We start from the raw sequence: 18,992 nt of genomic DNA on the forward strand, positions 1-18,992 counted from the left end.
ACAATGAGCCAGGCTCGGGGTCCGGGAATGTTTGGCTTTCCTGCCAGTGACTAAAGGCCTCCAGCTTTCACTAGCCAGTCCCAGCTCGCATTGTTGCTGCCTGTTGATTTGTCTTCTCTCATTATTCCTTGACATGCAGCTCTCCACCCACGCCCACACTAACAACCCTCACACAAAGCGCATTGAGGTATTAACCAGGTTACAAGTTCAATGGAAAATTACACTAAGATTGTGCTGTGTGGCGGTATAAAAGGATGGTATTCACTCTCCCAAAGAGCTTGTTAAAAACACAGCTTGTTTTCTCTTCTCAAATATCCTAACAAAAACCGTTTTTAGAAGCCAGGAACATACATTCGTGCACATATGCATTTCTGCGTATGCCACGTATAAACACAGCAGCACGGCTCGAGCTGCCGGCTGGGAGCCCTGCTCAGCTCTGCCGTTCCTTGGGAGCAGCCCAGAAACACAGGCTAAATCCACAGCCTCCTGCTCCGTGACTGCAGTTAGAGACGAGAACCCATCCTCTTTCCAACAGCCCCAGTTATGGGGTGCTGGAGGTGCCGGCGGCTCATGAGAACCCTCCTTACTGCAAGCAAAAAATAAGCTCAACATTAAGCTGAGTAAGGTTAACCTAGCACAGTAACAAAATTTGCAACACCACACTATAAGGTTAAAAAGAAAATAGTATAATAAAGGAAATACAAAGGCTTTGGCATGGTTTTTACAATCAACAATGGTTAATTTTGATATGTAGTTGTGAACAACTTCAAAACACTTAAGTTTAAAACTCTTGCAAGCACTTTTAATTGATTAGGAATGAATTCTAGATGCACAAAAATGATTGGACTGTGAACAGTAGTACAACTATATCTAAGAACAATTAACTTTTGCCGACCAAAAAGAAACGTATGATGCATGAAAATGTGTATAAAACATCTATAGAATATTCTTGTCAAATATAAATGAAATTAACTTTATTATAGAAATCATTCTGGGAGATTTCTAGGGAAGACAAATACTTACATTTCGACATAAAACAAATTGGATTATATCGAAGACACAATCTACCTTTTATCTATCAAACTCTTTTCTCCGTCGAAGTTCTCTCTTAACCCTTGTTTGCACATAGCTTCGTCCGTTAACAACCTTTGGAAATACCAACAGATATTTTTCTTACATAAATCTAGTGCGTATTGTTCCAGGTTTAATTATATGCAATGGAATGATACAAACTTGGAACGTCGATCCATAATCTATGAACAGATTGGTAGAAGTATTCGATATATCTTGATAAAACTCTTAGATTCGTGGCAAAGCTTGTTGATCATGGCTTCTTTTTTTTTTTTTTTCTTTTTTTTTTTCTTAAAACAACTTCATGACCAACACAGATCAAACATCCATCCAGTCTACATTGTTCTTTTTTTTTTTTTCATTATAACATACAAATGCCCATTTACAAATAATACACCAAAATGAATAAAAGTTTGGATACCAAAATGAAGATTTGTTCCAACCGATATAATGCCTTCAGTGTACAAAGGTCCATGTTAGAGTCTTTTCCATGTGTTACAGCGTAGGGCACAGTTGCAGTACAGAAGTACTCTGAGAGCCATTCTTCCTTTAGAAAATACTGCTGAACATCCAACTGTTGTCCATATAGTCATTTACAGAATTAACACATGTTTTACTGTAATCTTGGCCAATACTGAGACATGTCAGGTTCACTGCCAGGAACTTGAACTGGAACTGACACTCCAGGGGAAATGAGACCTGAAAATTGAGAGGGAAAATAGATATTTTAGCTTTTCTATACATAGCACAATGTTTGTCCACCCATTTCAGGTTCATATGAAGCTTTGTATCCACCAGCCTGCAGGATTGAGCTGGGAAAGGATGCACGTTCAAAGCCTATGTACATCTAGAGCTGTTATGAATAAACTGTCACATTTGAGGTAAGTGGCAGAGCCTCATCTCCATGCTATCCGCTGGGAAGTCAGCCCAAAATACACTGAGCATTCCTATTTTTTAAATGTTCCTCTGTTGCTCCCAGTGATACTGACAACCTTTTGCCCTGTTATGCCTTATTAGCAGAGGTCAGTGCTCCCAGAGTTACCTGCCTCTTAGATAACAGAGCCCTGGCAAGCAGCATCCTTTGGTGCAGCCGCAGCAGTGACATGCTCAGGCCTGTGCATGCTTCATTTCGTAGCAAGCATGGCTGTGCCAATGCCTCGCACCACAGTGAATGCTGCTGTGCTCAGCCACACCAAGGTCTACGAAAAGCTGAGGCCCCCCCAGAAGCCTCACCCCACCCAGCTATGGGCATGGCCTCATTAACCCGGTGCCTTCCACCCCCTTCCCAGCAGGGCCCTCTTGCTCACCTGTGGAAGTGGTGCCAGAGGTGCCCATGGGCTGGCTATTCATGTGTGTCTGCATGTGCGGAGGGGTGTAGGTGTCATAGCTCCGGCCGTTCACCGACGGGCTGGTGGGCAGCATGCAAGAGTAGGAGGAGGTCTGGCTGGGTACCGGGGGCTGCAAGGACAGAGCAGCATTAGGTGTGGGGACAGCCCCGGGGCTCAGAGTCATGGCATGCCCACACACATCCCCTCCACCCAAAGATGCCGATGGCACTGCATGGCCACAGAGACCGGCTCAGGCCACATCCCCACCCAGAGGTGGCCGTCAGGCGGCCATGGGAGCTGGGGAGGCCCAATGGGGCCACGGCCCTGCCCAGAGCCCTTTTTGATCCTTTGTCGGCCGCACTGCCCGCCTCCAATATCATGAAATAAGGGCTTAACCGTCGCAATTCCTTTCCCTGAACTTGAGAGACTCTAACTTTATTTGGTTAATTTTGGTTCAGCAATTAGTAACATGGTAATTGCTGCGGCGAAGGAGTCAGGCTCTCTAATCGGCTCGCCCGTCTCCAGCAGTGGTCAATGCTGCGTGCCTCAGACAAAGCTGCACAGCTCCCGTAATTGGCCAGCACCTTCCTAGGCCAACCCCACCATTAAAAAAGGAGGAATTTTGCATCTGAAAGGTCTATAGAAACGGACCCCAAAGGAATAGATTTCTTCCTCACCCAGCTGGTGATCAGCTAATGCTTTCAGGCATGAGGATTGACAGCTCTTGCAATTCTGGCTTAGCTGGCAGAACCACTGATGCTAATCGCACCCTCCCCTCGCTCAGGTGTCCCTCACGCGCTTCCCTCCCGCAGCTCTCCGACAGCACCCCGACAGCACACGGCCCCACTGCCATGCCTTAACCTCAGGGTTGGTGTTCTTGTCTGAAATGGGGTTCCTCACACCAGACCTGCTGCCTCACGACTGTAAGGTTGGACGAGACCATTAAGACCATCTAGTCCAACCCTCAAGCCATCCAATCATCAACCATTTTGAGAACCCTTCTCTTCTGAAATCCCAGAAAAGCACTCATCCGAGCCCCATGCCCTCTCCGCAGTACTGTGCTTACTTGCATAGGCAGGTTGTTGGCCATGGTGAAGCTGGGCATGGGCGGCAGTGCGCTGTACGTGTTCGTGAGCGCTGTGTCTGTCCTGCCCAACATGGAACCTGATGTGAAAGAGGAAACTATAATAGAATAGACAGATAGATGGAGACATTAGTTTAACCATCGCGCTCGGTGGCACAGTCCCACGGTCTCGGTGTCCCGAGGATGGCTTCACGCGGGCGGGTTGGCTGCATTACCGGGGGTGGTCGGCTGTGGGATCGGCTGGTAAACGCTTGTGCTGAAACTACTGCTGATGGGGATGTGGCTGGGAGTGTTGCTGGCTTGTCTCCGCTGGTTCCGCAGCTTCTCCTCCCTTCTCCACTTGGCCCTTCTGTTAGAAAACCACACCTGGAAGCACAGCGTTTGAGGCATGAGTGGCCTGGTGGGGCGAGGGCACGTGGCTCCCCAGGTTACCCAGGGCCAGAGCAGAGCTGCCCCACGGCACGGCAAAGCCAACCCCATCTGCTGCTACTTCCTGATGGAGGAGATGGGCGAACACCCGGCCTTACACCCGGCTTCAAGAAGCCACTCATAACAAATTACAGTGGTAAAAGGAAGAATGATAACAGCGGTAACTACGTGGCAGCCCCGTACCTGTATCCTTGCTTCAGGCAAGTCTATTTTAGCAGCTAGTCGCTCTCTCGCAAACACATCGGGATAGTGGGTTCTCTCAAACTCTGCAAGGAGAAATATTGCCGTGTGAGCTGCAGAGAACGAATGTGGCTGATGGTCAAGTCCCAGCCCTGTGGCACAGCCGCACCCTCAGTGCCTGCAAGAATCAGTGCTGCGAGACAGCACTGAGCTACCTGTATAAATGTGTGCTGGGAAGGACCCCAGGCTGTGGGGCACGGTGGGGCTGGGGCTGGGCATGATCTTCTTACCCCTGTGAGGAGCTCCCATGGCACCCTGACCCCATGACCAAGAAGCTGAGTGGCACGTGGCCGCATGACGGCAGGAAATCTGGGCAGAGAGCCGGCCACGGCTGGGGAGAAGGGCACCGGCTGCCAGCCCTGGGCAGCAGCAGCACTGAGGATGGGGAGCGAGCATGGTGCTGGCACCCAGCACCCAGTCCTGCCTGTACCCAGCACCCTGTCCTGCCAGCATCCAGCACCCTGCCCTGCTGGTACCCTGCCCCACCACCACCCAGCAGGAGGAGGGCAGCCTGGGGTGCAGCACTGCACTGTGCCCTGCGCTGCCCTTTCTGTTCTCCGCAGCCATCGATGGGGGTCAGAATGAAATGGCATGGAAGGAGCCAGGGGCCTCAGAGCTGTCCGTATCTCTACAAGGCATGTGAATGCCAGGAATCTGCTCAGCTCCTAATGCAGCTAGGGTGTCTCTTGCCTTTCTCCCCTACCGCGGCGGCAGCAAAATGTCACTCACCTTTCTCAAGGGCTTCGATTTGCTCTTGGGTAAAGGATGTCCTATTTCTCTGCAGCTTCCTTTTCAGCTGAAGTCTCATCTGGGCCTCATCGGAATCTTCCCCATTGGAGCTGATGGAGTTGGTGTTCTCCCCTCCTCCCTCCTGCTGCGGGCAGCCGTCTGCGGGAAGGAGAGCGTGGAGGTGAGACGGCAACAGGGTACGTCGGGAGCGCGGCCGGGAGGAGCTCTACCAGAACAGGGGCTGAGCAGCTGACCCCATCCTAAAACAATCTTGTGTACCACCACAGCGGTGTGGCCCTGATGACACCGCTAACACAGGGGTGCTGCATCTCCCCGCGCTACCATAAGCGTTCCGAGCAGAGAACTACAGCCACCCTCTCTATATATCACGTTGTTTTTCCTCTGTCATAAAACCTGCCCAAAAGCCCTCTCCACCGGTGGGGATTCGTTACCCGGTCGCTGCTGAAGCACCGGGGCAGCCCCCTCTGCCTGCCCGGCGTCTTTACCTATTGCTATATTTAAAAGAGCGATGTTCGGTATTTCGGATTATCTATAATCAGTAATTCCCATCTAATCAATTAGATGTTGATAGGTTTGCAGAAAATGCTATTAAGGAACCAAACCAAGCTTGTAATCTTTTTTAAAAAATATTTATCCCGTTTTTATTTGAATTCTGCACAGTCAATTTCATTTTAAAGGTTGTGAATTTAGAAGTGCCTGCATTGTTCTGCAGTTTTATTCAACTATTGTATGAGTGTGCATCGCCTTGACACCTATTACTGAGCACAGCTGTAATTATATCATCACCAAGAACAGGCTATAATTGCCGAAAATGGAATTTTATATTTAGATAAAAGGACCGTCCATTCTTTGTAAACGCGGCGCACCAGAGAAAAGTAAGATTTCTTTGAAAATTTTAACATGTAATTTTCAAAGGAACGGCGGCGAGGAGCTCGCGGCCGAGCGGAGCGCAGCTGAGCGCCTGGCACGGCTCTCCGCGGGCGCTCCTGGCGCGGGGCGGCCCCGCACGGCTGCGGGCAGCGCTGCCGCGGTCGCGGCCCCGGCCCCGCTCCGAGCGGCGCTCCGCGGCGTCAAAGGGGAAGCGGAGAAGGAGCGCGGGGGCCGCCGAATGCTAAGCATTCCGGCCGCGAAGTTACGGCACGAATACGTCGCGACGCTCCCGCGACACCCTTGAAATATTGTGGGAAATCGACTTTCAAGTAATATCATTTCTAATCGGCTCACAATGGCCCCGGCCTTCAAAGCGCGGGGGGAATTGTGACGGGATCTGGTGGGACCCTTTCAACCACTTTGAAATGTTTTAAAACCCGCACTTTCTCCCCCATTTAAACACGGGGATTCAGCCGCAGCGGCCACCATATGGGCGGCCGCAGCCCCATTGAGGCGGCCGCCGGCGGGTGAATAGCCGGGGGCTGCCTTTCAGGGCACACAAAGCCGCCCCGCCCGGGCCGCGCCGTCGCGGCGGGGCCGCCGCCCTGCCAAGCGCTGGTGGCAGCGCCGGGGGCCGCCCGCCCGGCCCGGGGGCGGCAGCCTCACCTCCGCCACCGCCCTCATCCATCACTGTCCGCCCCGCGCCCCGCTACCCGAGCGCTGCTGCCCCCGAACCGGGCCGGGAGGGCGCTGCGTCCCACCGCGGCTCTCGGACCGCCCGCGCACCCGCGCGGACTCCTCTCCGGGAGCCCCTCCGCTGCCTTTTTGGTGGTGGGTTTTTTTTGGTTTTTTTTTTCTTTTTCTTTTTTGTTTTTTTTTAAGAAGGCCCTAAAAGGAGAGATCTCAATAATAGGGCAGTTCCACCTTCCAGACCTAATCCGTAAGAAAGGGAGTGAATGTCCGTCCCTATTATCCTATGGCCAGACCATCTGACGCTGGGCATAGGATTTGTTTCCTGGAAAAAAAAAAAAAAAAGAAGAAGAAGAAGAAAAAAAAAAGACGCTGGGAAATAAAATCATTCCTCGGTTTCTCAGTGCCGTACTCAGCGAGGCGGAAAACGAGCAAAAAAAGATAGCGAACCAATTGCGGCACCGCTCAGCCACAGAGCCGGGATCAAAACATTGTAGCATCTGTTGAAAGAGAAAGTGTCTAAATCCTATAGAAGGCTTTAGACTTAGAAGAGAGGGAGGGAAAAAAAAGATAAGAAACAGTGTCGCGGTGATCCCTAAACCCGCTAAATCGCTGGAGAGTTTCTCCCGGATAGAGATGTCTCTTTTTTGTTCTGTCAGCCCCCGCGTATCCATTATTTTATTCACCGCCGCATGGCGTTTATCAGATTGAGACCATATTTGTGCCCCTCTGAGACCTAACCTCGCCTTATGCTTTTTGAGTAATGGACTCTTAAAATCCAGCAACATTCCCCTGCAAGGGAAAGACGCGAGCGGCGGCATGAATATTCCAGCGCAGAGCCGTCCCTCCCGCTTCGGCTCCGCTCGCTCCCCTCTTCCCCGCTCCTTTCGGGGCGCCCCGAACCCGCGCTGGTGGTTCCCCCGAGCGCCCAGGACGGCGCTGCGCGGCCCCTCCCGCCGGGCTCGGGGTTCCGCACGGCTCCGCTGGGCGCCGCGGGGCCGGGGCCGCCCGCAGGTAGCGGTGCGGAGGGCGCTGGCCGGGCTGCGAGGGGGCATCGGGGCGCAGAGGGGAAAGTGGGCTGCAAAAGCGGGGGGCGGGGGGAGCGAGGGCCGCGCTCTATCTTTCTGGTGTCCTTCATAGATTGTTTTCTTCTCTTAAAACTGACATGTCTAATTGGCAAGCGGTGCCATATCGTGTCCAGAGGTCTCCTGTGGAACATTTCTACAGCTGTCTCCTTCAACTAGACGCTTATTCATGTCGCCTTAATGAGAAACAAAACGATCTCTAATGAGCAATTACATAGCGACAGAATTGTTCCCATAACAAATTCTTGCGTGCGACAGAAACATCCTTTGTACCAGATATTCCGCACACTGTTACCGATTTTTTTTTCCTCGCGGGACGAAAACAAAAAGCAGGTTGTTGTGTGCGGGCACCTCCTCGAGGGGAGCGGCCGCGGCCGGAGAGCCGCGCTCAGACACGGCCATTAACCATCCCGAGTGGGTAACGCGGCATCCCATTATCCTTCATATTATCCCCTTGTCATTCCTACAACCGATACCTATTAATCTTCAGGATAAACACTTCCCTATATTTACGAAGTTGTTCCCGTCGAGGAGGGACCGCTGCCTGCCCTTCGCAGGGAGCCGACCCCGGAGCGGGGGCACCCGCGTCCGGGCACCACCTCCGGGGGCCGCATCTGGGCACCACATCTGGGCACCACATCTGGGCACATCTGGGCGCAGCTGCCCGACCCGCGCGGCACTCACCTTGTGCGGGCTGCCCGGGTACCGAGGTGCCGGGATACCAGCCGGGCCGGGTGCCCCATGTCCCCGTCTGCCCGTTCAGCATCCTTAGCTTGTCGTACATCCCGTCGGCACCCATCTGTTGCTTTTCGCTAGCCAGGTTGCGGAGGACTCTGTTTATCGACGACACCTGCAAGGCAAAGGACAGAAGGCAATGGTAGGGCGGTAGCGCTGCCCCCGAGCCGCCCGCAGCCCCGCGCCCGCCGACGCCCGACCCCGGCCCCGAGCCCCGCGCTGCGCCACCGGAGCGACGCTGCGGCTGATGCTCGCGGTGCGGGCGCTGGGGATGACCGCGTCGTTTGTCGCTTGTTTCCCCCCCCCCCGCTTAAAGGCATTTGTCAGATTCTGTATGAAAAAAAAAAATGCGCCTGACCCTGCCACATGCAAATGATGCGAACCTGCTCTCCGCTCACTGATAGCACAACAAAGGAGGCAGAGGCTACAGCTACCCAGCACCACACAGCACACAGAGCGGTTTCTCTCGTGGACTTACACTGGGTATGTTATCGTTGGTACAGACCCCCTCCGAGAGTAATCTGTCTCGAATCTCCCACGCAAAGATGGAGGGGCACTCTCGTTTATACTGCGCTATTTTGCTTACAACTTCGGGAGTCGCTACTCTCGGCTTACTACCTCCGATCGCCCTGGGCCTGATGGAGCCAGTTTCGTAATACCTGCCCAAAATTTTACTCACACATCCATTCGACACCTGGATAGGGAAGCGGACAGAAAACCACATTATTAATAATCTCAAGACAAAAATCAAATTGTTTAAGTATGCATTAAACAATGACAAGCTTACGTTTTGATTGTCCAGCACTTGGACTTTTGCATCTGCATGGGTCTATAACACAAAAATATACCTTAAATGGTATGAGAACTTACTGAGAGAGGCTTTTTTTTTTTTTTCTTAAAAAAAAAAAAAATTACATTCGTGGCCCTACCCTCCGCAAGAGTGCTACTTGAAAAACGTTTGGAAGGAAAATATAGAGATATCTATATTAAAAATCGGTTCCGTAAGGAAACCTGCCGGCGCCACCGCTGAGGTCTCTGCCCTAATGCCGGAGCTCAGCACTGCGGTACCACCGCACGGACAGGGCCGGGCGCTGCGCTCCGGGTCCGCTCAGGCGGAGTGCGGCCACGGCTCCCGGGAGGGGTGCGATGGAGCGCTTTGCTTCGTTAGTATTATATTGGGGTTTGTTGGGTCTTTTTTTCCTCCGAAAAAAAAAAAAAAAAAAAAAAAAGTGAAAATAAGAGTAAGCCACTACGCCAAGCCAAATGCATACGGATCTTACAAAATCATAGTAAGTAAATACAGGGGGAAGGGGGAGGAGGGAAGCTGCAATGACGCCGAGCGGTGCGTTCGTTTTGTTACAGCGAGCTCTCTGTAACAGGAGTGCAGGTTACCACCGGGTGGGGAAAAGGAAGGGGGGGGGGGGGGCAGTGGGGGGAAAAAAAGGAAAAAAAAACAACAAAAAAAGAGATTTTCCAAATATATATATAAATATCTATACGCTGCGAGAGGTCCGGCCGCACACAGCAACGATCAGCAGATTTGTGAGGCTGGAACGTGGGTGGGAGCGGGGTCGGCCCCGGGCGCCCGTGGGGCAGCGGGCAGCGGGCAGAGGGCCGGGAGGAGCGGGCGCGCCGCCGCCTTCACCTGCAGGATTCGGGAGATGTCGCACGGCCGCGCGCCGCTGTGCGCGAGTTCCACGATCTTCTGCCGCGTGGAGTCGGGCAGCGGCCTCCCGTTGACGAACACCCCGCCGAGCTGGTTCACGCCGCTGTGACCTGCGGGAAGCACAGCGCCCTGGTACTGCCGGCCCGCACCGCCCGCCCCGCGCACCGCCCGTCCCTAAACCCGCAACCCCCAGCGCAGCCCAACGCCGGGGCTGCGCTGCGCACCGCTGGGGTCGGCTCCTCGGATCGCTTTCTCTCTCCCTCTCTCTCTCTCTCTCTCTCTCTTTTTTTTTCTTTGCCGCCCCCGAAAATGTAAAAAAATGAAATAAAATCCTCCCCGCGTCCCCGCGTCCTCCCCGCATCCCCGCAGCGTCCCCGCCGCATCCCCGCGCGGCGCGGCTCGGCCCGCCGGAGCTGCTCGGAGGCGGCCGACCTGGGGCTGCGGCGGGGGGAAGGATCGATCCCTGGAGAAGCGCCGCTCCGCGCTCGCTGCGCTCTCCTCTCGTCGGAGCCTCCTGATAAATGGGCTGCGAGAGCCCCGGCTCCTTAGCAATAAATAAGCTCCAAATATAGAAGAGGGGGAAAATATGATGAGCCTCTGTGACATTTGTCTTTAAAATAAAACTAGCTGCACGTCAAGTTTGAGCTTAATTTCTGGAAATAGGCGGAAGTCGCCCCGGATCATGCATGGAAGGCTAATTGAAAAGATCAGTTGGAGCACTTGTGGCAGGCGTGTCACTTTATGACAGTCCTCTGCTTTTGAAAATTGCATCGTCACGACAAATAGTAGCATGATAAAACGACCCTTTCCGTCCGCATTTGGATATCACTCAGACGAGATTGAACTCCGCTCGCTTTCCCTCCGAGGGCGGCCGCGCTCGGAGGCAGCCGGGGGCTGTGCAGGACACGGCCGAGGGGCCGCGCTCCCCGCGCAATGGATGCGAAGTGACACCCGGGCGGGAGGCACCGCGCCGCCGCCCCCCGACCCGACCCGACGCCGGCGCGCAGCGGCCGCGGGGAGCGGCGCCTCCTCCTCCTCCTCCGCGCGCGCCCCGTCGGGCGGGGGGGGGTCGGGGACGCGGTTTGAGGGTGCGCTCCGCGGCGCTTCGCGGAAGAGGTTAAGCCTTAATCACGCGGTAATTTCCCTGGAGAGCCGCGCGGCTCTCGCCCAGTGGCGATGATTATGCGCCTCGTGTTGTACGGCCAGCCGTCTAATGGGAAAGCATATGGTGTCAATTTGGACGCCCCGCACCATATACACCCAGGAGTTATTAACACAAAGCCTGGAGAGCCCGCCGCGACCTTTAAACAAAATAAAGGCTTCACCCGAATGATATCTGTTCCGCCGTCCCGATCGGAGACGCCGCCGGCCCCGAGCGCGGTGGGGACGCCCGACCTCGCGCCGTCGCCGCCGCGATTTTCCGAGGTCGCGCACCCCGCCGCGCCGCCGCCCGTCCGCCCCTCGCCCGTGCGCGGGAGCGCAAAAGCCGCGCAGGGCCGCGCGGCACTTACTGTTCTGCATGGTGGGCCGGGGCAGCGGGGTCCCGCGGGGCTCGCCTGGAGCGGTCTGCGGCAACGAAACGCGCGTTAGTCGGGAGCGGCGCGCACCGCGCGGGGTGTCCCCCGGCCGGGGCGAGGGCTGGGGGGCACAGAGGGCCTCGGGGCGAGAGGCGCGTCGGGGGGAGGCGTCGGGGAGCGGCCACTTGCCTGGAAGCCGGGCGCGCTGTCCTCTCCTGCAGCGTGGGGGCTCGCACATCTGCGTGCCTCTACTCCCGGCGGCCCTCTAGGACAAAGCAGACGGAGCGCGTTAGAGGAGCGCAGCACCGCTCCCCGTTCGCCTCCTTCCCTCCGTCCCTTCCCCTCTCCCCGCAACTTTTTCTCCGCGCCTCGCGGTTAACTTCTTTTTTCCTCTTTAGATCTTCCCCCTTCGCACTGTACTGTGACACACGCTGTCTACCTCGCCTCACTGCCTTAAAAAGTACGAACAGGAGGGGGTGAGAGCCGCCGAACAAAGCCTACAGAAAGCGAACAATGGCCTCCATTCTGCTCCGCTACCCCAACCCCGGGCGCAGGAGCTCCTTCCCGGCCGCGCAGCCCCGGCGCAGCGCGCACAAAGCGCGGCCGAACGCGCTCCGCGGCCCCGCACGGCCCGGCCCGAGCGCCTCTCTTCTTCCTTTTTTTCTCTCTCGCTTTTTTTTTTTTTTTTTTTCCTTCTCCCTATTTCTTTCGGTTTTATTTATGTTATTGCATTTTATTTTGCGTGTGGTTTTGCTGCCGTTTTCTTTTTTTTTTTCCTCCCCCTCCTTCCCCCCCTCCCTTCATCCGCACCTCCGACACTTATTTATTTATTTATTTACGTGTCCCCCCTCCCGACCCTCCCCCCGCGTATTTATTTATCCGAACGCGGCGCGGGGGAGAATGGAGCAGTGATTTCTTCTCGTTATAAATATCGGCGGTAATTGTGTTACTGGTGCGCGTTGTTCGGGGCTGTAAAAAGATACAACAGCGCAGTGGGGCGCTCAATTGGGGAGGGACAATTACAATAAAGAGCCCATTCACGGGGGTAGCTAAAAAAAAAAAAAAAAAAAAAGGAGCTAAAATGATGAAATAGTCGCAGCCTTCGTTTTCTCTCCGTTTTTTGTTTAGTTTTGTTTTGCTTTTTTTCCAAGCCTACAAATACTCATTGCTTTTCTTTTGCACCTATAATAAATATCAATTTTGCTCTTCCCGCAAACGACGGGATTCACTCAGGACGAGCCACGCTGCGATTTACGGAGCGGCTTTTAGGAACCTGAAATCCACAAGAAGCGGCTCCGAACGAGCGCTCCTCGCAGCGTGCGGACGTTCCCCGGTAAATATTTACCGCGCCGCTGCCACCCGCACCGGGCGCTGGGGAAGAAGGGCAGACAACAGCCACCCGGCTCCGGAGGTGCCCCCACCGCGGCCGCAGCCCGAGCGCGGAGCGGGAGGCGGACGGGGCACTGCGCACGACTCAGCCCCGCGGCAGCGCCCGGACGTGGGAGCCCCGCGGCGGTGCGGGGCGGTGCGGTGCGGGCCCCAACCCCGCAGGCCGGGCCCCGTTCGCCGCTCGGGCTTCAGGCCCCGATCCGGTGACGTTCCGGAATATTTTCCCCCCCCTTCTCCCTCTGCAGAAACGCAACGAGGGCTGAGGGTGACAAACTTTCCCTTTCTCGGGGCGAAGGAGTAAAAGCTCAAAACGAATCGCCGTGCGATGGGGCGCCGGGAAAGGTCAGCGGCTGTAAACATTTATGGGCGAAGGCCCTTTGATTATTTTATGTCCCCGGGACGGGGCCGCCGCCGCTCTCTGCCCCCGCGCAGCACCTGCCCGTGCGGGCGGCCCACGAAACTTTGCCCCAACTTTCCCGAAGTGACCGCGGTGTGACACCTCCGGGCGGGCGACAGCCCAACCCGCATTTTCCGATGGCACTTTGCGAGGGGAAAAGAACCCGGGGGGGAAAAGAACCAACTTTGTTGCTTGCGCGGAGAAGTTTGCAACTTCTTTACAGAATAATGATAAAAAGAAAAAAGAAAGGAGAAAAAAAGAAGAAGAAGAAGAAGAAGAAGAAAGGAGGGAAAAAAAAGGTAAAAGAAAATGGCTTTGGAGCAGAGGGGGCTCCCAGGCCCGGTATCGCGGGGGGTCACGAGAAGAACCGAAGCAGATCCCGTACGACACAGCAGCAGCCGCAGCTGCGCGGAGCTGGGCCCGGCGGGGCCGGGGAGGCTCGGGGAGAGCCCGGGGTGGCGAGCAGAGTTTGCGGCCCCTCTGCCACGCTCAGCCCCGCTCGGGCCCGGCCTCCTCGGCCTACGCGGTGCCTCTCCCCGTCTTCTTTCCCCCCCGAGCCACGAGAACCGTACTCCCGCGGCCGAGCCCCTGCCTCAGCGGCGTCCCGGCCCCGGCCGAGCCCCGCGGCACAAAGCGGCCCCCCGGGCATCTCCGCTGCCCGCCCGCCCTCTCCCTCTCGCCCGGCGCCGCACAGGGCCCGCACGGCCCAACACGGCCCCTACGGCCCCGCACGGCCCGGCAGTGCCACGGGACGCGGTGCTGCTGGCCACAGTATCCCAGCGTGGCTCTTCCAGAGGGCACCGCGCGAGAACAGAAAGTTTGCGAGCTGCGGGCCGGAAAGTTCCCCAGGAGCTCCGCGGAATGCAAATGGGATGGAGAGGAGGAGCGGGGGGAGCGGAGCCCCTCGCGGGGCTGCGGAGCGGTGCGGGGAGCGGCGCGGACTCACCTCGCAGAGGCATATCCCGTCCGCGGCACCGCTGCTGTCAGCAGGACGGGGCGCACCGCCGGGCACTGACGCGCTCCCAAAGAGTTGCCCGCAGAATAGTTTGTCTCCACTGAGGCTGCGGCGGCGGTGCGATGCCGAGGTCCTGGGAAGGAGACAGAGATTGACACCGCGGTGGCTGTCAGCGCGGAGCGGGCGCGGTGTGCGGCGGAGCGGGGCCGGAGCACACCTCTCTGATTGGCGGCCCCGCGCTAATGGATGCGGCCGCTCCTGCCTCGCCTCCACCGCTCTTCACTGGCCCATTAGCACAGCCTGACCTCTGTCATCATCTTCCAGCAAAACACTTCCTCCCTGCGCCTTAACCAGAGCGGGAAATGAGGCCGGGCCGGGGCTCGCTTTTCAAACCCACTAATCACTCCGCACATGCAAATGCTCCGTTCGCTCCCACACAAAATATTGCTTTATGCAAAGCGACGCCATCGCCTCCCCGCCGCCGATTGGCCGCCCCGCGCCCGGCACGGCTCAATTGGCGCAGCCGTTTGCATATGAATGCGATGGGCCCGGCTCCCGGCCCCGGCTCCGCACCCGCGGCCCGGCCCCGCCGCCCCCCGCGATGCGATGCGATGCGCAGAGCGGAGCGGAGCGGAGCGGTGCTGCGCGGCGGAGGGAGCAGCGCGTTCCCAGGTGGGGCCGGGCCGGGGGCGGCGGGGGGCAGAGAGTGCCGGGGGGAGAGGGGACGCGGCGCGGGGGGGGGGCGGGCGCTGCGCGGAACGGGGCACCGCGCCCCCCCGGCCGGGCCGCACTCAGCGCGTGGAGGGCTCTCGAGAGGGCCTGGAGGGCCCTTCGCGCACCGCCCCACGTGCCGAGGGCTGCGGGGAACCCCGCCCCGGCCGCGCCCCGCAGGTGTAGGTGTAGGGCCCCCACGGGTCGGAGGGGACGGGCGCGGGGAGTCCCCGATGCGGGGCGGAACGGCGGTGGGAAGGAGGAGAGGGGCCGGGGATTCCGGGAGGCACCGGGCGGAGGGAGGGAGGGACGGACGCGCGGAGCATGAAATGAAGTCGTAGCCGCATACACTTGACTTCTCTTGACATGTGAAAAGTGCTAAAAGTCAAAGCTCATCAATAAAGTATCTTGAAACTGAATAAGAGCGCTGACAACCATTGCATTCTTAAATAAAGTACAATGAGGAGACAAACGACTCTGCCAAGGAGTTTGCATGTGAGTGAAAGGGCGCTCAATGGGAGCGGGATAATGGGCCGCGGCCGCAGGCACTGCCCGCCCCGCGCCGCCGGAGCTGCCTGGGAGCGGGAGGGGACGGAGGGGGGGACCCGACCGCAGCGCCCCGCACCGCTCCGCGGAGGGAGAGAAGAGCGGAACCACCGCAGAGCGACCCCGGGTGCCGCCCCCTTCCCCGGGGACGCTCAGCCCCGGGGGGAGTTTGGGAGCGGGGATGGGCTCTGCCCCGGGGTGAAGTCAGCCGTGTCCGCGGGCCTCGCTTTTGTCATTTCGCTTTCTTTCTCTTTTTTCTTTTCTTTTTTCTTTCTTTTCTTTTCTTTTCTTTTTTTTTTCTTTTTTTCTTTTTTTTTTCTTTTTTTTTTTTTTCCGGATAGTTCCTTCCCGCTGCACCCTCCACCAACCGAGCAAGTTTGGGCTTTGCTCTCACTTCACTCCCGTCCGCAGAGTTAAAGAGAGAAGAAAGGCGCGCAGCTCCGCAGAGCGCTCCCCACGCCCGTCCCGGGGCCGCGCTGCTGTCCCCCCCGCGCCGCGTCCTTTGTGTCCCCTCCGCCCCAAAAAACTTTCACCACCACTCCCCCCCCCACGCCAAGGAGGGGAGGGAGGAGGGAGGGGGAACGCCGCTGACGTCACGGCGGTGCGCGTCGGGGGGCGAAGAAAGCCGAAAGTTGAAGGGAAGAAAGAGCAGCGGTGCGGAGCAGCGTGCGGGGCCCCGTCCGCGTTCGCCCCGCGCTGCCACCCGGCCCGGCCCGGCCCGGCCCGGCCCCGCCGCCATTTTCCTTCAGCCCGCGGCCGTGGCAGCCCCGCAACTGAACCCCCCCGCACCGGGAGGAGCCGCCCCGAGGCCGGGACGCGGTGCCCTCGGGCGGGGCTGCGGGCTGGGAGGGGGAGCGCCGTGCCCGGAGCCCTCCGCTCTGAACGCCCGCTTGTTCCTGTGATGATTTTTCTTTGACTTTTCTCTCGCACCCAGCAGCCTTCTCCCCGTTGCCCGTCCCGCCGAGAAGGTGAAGCCCTCCGGCACAGCTCTGCCTGCGGCCGCCTGCCTTTTTCCTACCTCCTCTCCCCCGTTCCAGCAGAGCCTCCGGCCCCCGCAGCCCCCCACGAGAGCTGTACCGCCCGCACTCGGCCGTGCCTCAACTCTCCCCTATTGCTTTTCGAACACCATTCAAACAAAAAGGAAAAAAAAAAAAAAAAAAAAAAAAGGAGAACATAAAAAAAAAAAGGTTTTATATGTGTGTGTATATATATACTATATATATATATAAAAAGATATACACACACATATATATACAAAGGTAAGCAACCACTACATGTGGTCAATTTTTTTTTTTGTCTGTTTTCCTTTTTTTTTTTTTTTTTTTTAATTGCAGCCCTTAATTGGTGTAACGTCCCTCTCTCCACGCTTCTCTCCCCCCCGAGAGCTCTCTGTGCCGCACAGCGGTCCCCTCTCGCCGCACTCCGTCGGGCGCTGAGCACAGCTCTACACACCCCGTATCGTCTCCTCGGATTAATGTCCGGGCTGCGAAGTACCTTTTTTAATACCCAGAAAAATGCTTAAAGTCCCCTTGTCCAGTCCGGTCTGAGAGCGAAGAGATACAGCAGCCCTGACGGCTCCGACTACGCTGCGTTTGCCTCCGGGACACCGCGTGCCTGTTCGGATCTGTGCTGACAGCGGGTGAGACCCGCAGCGCGCAGAGTTACACGGGGCTCTCCGAGCCGGTAACCAAACTTTGGGACCGCTCCGTGTGGACGGAGAGCCGCACCGGTGGGATAAGGCCGAGCGGAGCGGCTCTTTAAGCGCCGTTGTCTGGGACGAGCAGCAGCTGAGCTCCGTTCGCCAGCGCAGCGTCGGTTTGATTACAGACCGAGAGAGGGGAGGCTTAGGATCCCACACCTCGGGACCCACAAAGCCCTTCCCCGATGCACTTCCAACGGCCGAGCGGTCCGGGGCCGCCCTTGAGCTCCGCACACCGCCCCGCACTGGGCCGGTCTGCCCCGCGTACGGCACCGGCCGCGGCGGTCGCTCCCCCTGCCCGGCCCTCGGCGCGTCGCGCTCGGAACCGAGTTGAAATCGCGGCGTTCCCCGTCTGGGAAGCCCGAAAGTTGGGTTAAAGGGATGTAATGGCCGCAGACGTCCTCCCTCGGCCGAACCCCACGCCCGATCCCGCATCTCTCAGTGCCGCCGCGCCATACGTCAGCGGGATGCGCATATAAAAGCGGCTCTGGTCAGAGGTAATTATGTCACAGCTTTCTCCCGGCGTGACAGCTGGATAAACACCGTCCCCATAAACATCTCTAATTAGGGAGGAGGATCTCGCAGAGATGCTGTTTGATTTATTGCTGCCGGAGAATGTCCATTTACCGCGATATCGCCGCGCAGCAGCGGCGAGGAGCGCCCGGGGACGCCGCGCACAGGTAAGCGGGGCTGCGGGCTCTCCGCCGGCCCTTTGTTCTCCGCTGTTTCGGGGGCACAACGCCCTTCGGCGGCTCTCCCCTCCCGCCCGCTCCGCGGCACCCATTCCGAACCCCCGACGGCTGCGCGCAGCCCTCCCGCAGCCCGCACAGTCCCGCGGCCCTGCGCTGCCCCCGACGGCGCGGCAGCCGCTCCCCACCTGTTGGGCCGTGCGCTGCCCGCGGAGCGCGCTCGTCGCCGGGCCCCGACGGGGCGGGGGAGGCCGCGGGGTGGGGGCGCGGAGGGGCCGTTACCTGTCCGGCGGCGCGGCGGCCCGAGGAGGCACCTGGCGGCTCCGCTCGGCGATTCCTACGCCGGAACCTGCCACACAGTTTAAATGTCAATGACAATAAAAGAGGGGTGCTGCCTTTGCACTAACTTTCCCTTAATATCCACGCCAGCGCCTCCCCCATTGGCTGGGCCGCCCCGGTGACGTCACGGCGGACAGTACTTAGCTAATGAGACATTTTAGGCGACACGAGCCCGGCCGCCGCCCGCCCCGACGGCACTCGCGGCACGGCCCCCGCCCGGGGCCAGGCTGCTGGGATCGCCCCCGCCCCCCCCCCCGTCCCGGACCGGCTGCCCCTCATTCCGTCTGACGGGGGCTCCGGGGCTGCCCCTCGCCCCCGACGGCTCTCCCCCGCCCCGCGCTGCCCCGGCCCGGGCCCACGCTTAAGGCTGCGGCCGTCGTGCCCGGCCCCGACGTGGGTCTCCGCCCGCAGAGAGGGGCTACGACCGGCGCCCACGTGTCAGAGGGTAACGAATGTATGGCCACAGAGGCACCCCACCGGCCGACGGTTCTGTCGGACTGTACTCGGTGTTCGCGGAGCTGCCGATGAGCTGGGGGGGCTGCGAGGCCCGTCCCGCCGCCGCCCCTTCGAGGTATGGCCCCGCGGGGTGACCCCGACCCCGGGCCGCGGCCGCGTGGGGCTTTCGCGGCGCTCTCGGAGCCACCGCCTCGAAGGGGCCGCGGATCCCCGCGACCCGGCGGGGCCCTCGAGGGAGGGGAGCGACGGGAACGCCGCGGCTCCCGCCCGCTTATCCGCCTGTCAACAGCGGGAGACGGCTCCCGCAGCAGGGCCAGGTGCTGCCGCCCCGCGCCGCGCCGCTCTC

At 58.3% G+C, this 18,992-nt stretch overlaps 1 protein-coding gene across 22 annotated transcripts; it reads right to left on the bottom strand.

Moving 5' to 3' along the window:
• Positions 1-665: 665 nt before the first annotated feature.
• PAX6 (paired box 6) lies at positions 666-18,241 on the bottom strand. 22 transcript variants are annotated; one of them, NM_001397296.1, is made up of 14 exons: positions 18,134-18,241; positions 14,198-14,339; positions 11,655-11,730; positions 11,460-11,514; positions 9,928-10,058; positions 9,070-9,111; positions 8,761-8,976; positions 8,232-8,397; positions 4,882-5,040; positions 4,096-4,178; positions 3,699-3,849; positions 3,466-3,563; positions 2,379-2,529; positions 666-1,770 (listed from the first exon to the last, which is right to left on the bottom strand). In NM_001397296.1, the coding sequence occupies exons 4-14, from the start codon at positions 11,467-11,469 to the stop codon at positions 1,685-1,687; spliced, it is 1,293 nt and encodes a 430-aa protein (NP_001384225.1). In that variant the 5' UTR covers positions 11,470-11,514; positions 11,655-11,730; positions 14,198-14,339; positions 18,134-18,241; the 3' UTR covers positions 666-1,684. The 22 variants fall into 22 exon arrangements, with proteins under 22 accessions (NP_001384225.1, NP_990397.1, NP_001384230.1 ...); NM_205066.2 differs by having other exon boundaries at positions 3,466-3,581; NM_001397301.1 differs by lacking the exon at positions 9,070-9,111.
• Between the last annotated feature and the right edge of the window lie 751 nt (positions 18,242-18,992).

Source organism: Gallus gallus, chromosome 5 (assembly GCF_016699485.2).
Source record: "Gallus gallus isolate bGalGal1 chromosome 5, bGalGal1.mat.broiler.GRCg7b, whole genome shotgun sequence".
NCBI classification, from domain to species: domain Eukaryota; kingdom Metazoa; phylum Chordata; class Aves; order Galliformes; family Phasianidae; genus Gallus; species Gallus gallus.

Excerpts from the sequence above, each read along its gene's own strand:
- PAX6 (XM_025150599.3), bottom strand. Across the intron at positions 8,398-8,760 it reads CCAACGATAACATACCCAGT|GTGTCGTCGATAAACAGAGT; the intron begins GTAAGTCCACGA and ends TTTGCCTTGCAG. Across the intron at positions 5,041-8,231 it reads ACCCGGGCAGCCCGCACAAG|ACGGCTGCCCGCAGCAGGAG; the intron begins GTGAGTGCCGCG and ends TCCTTCCCGCAG.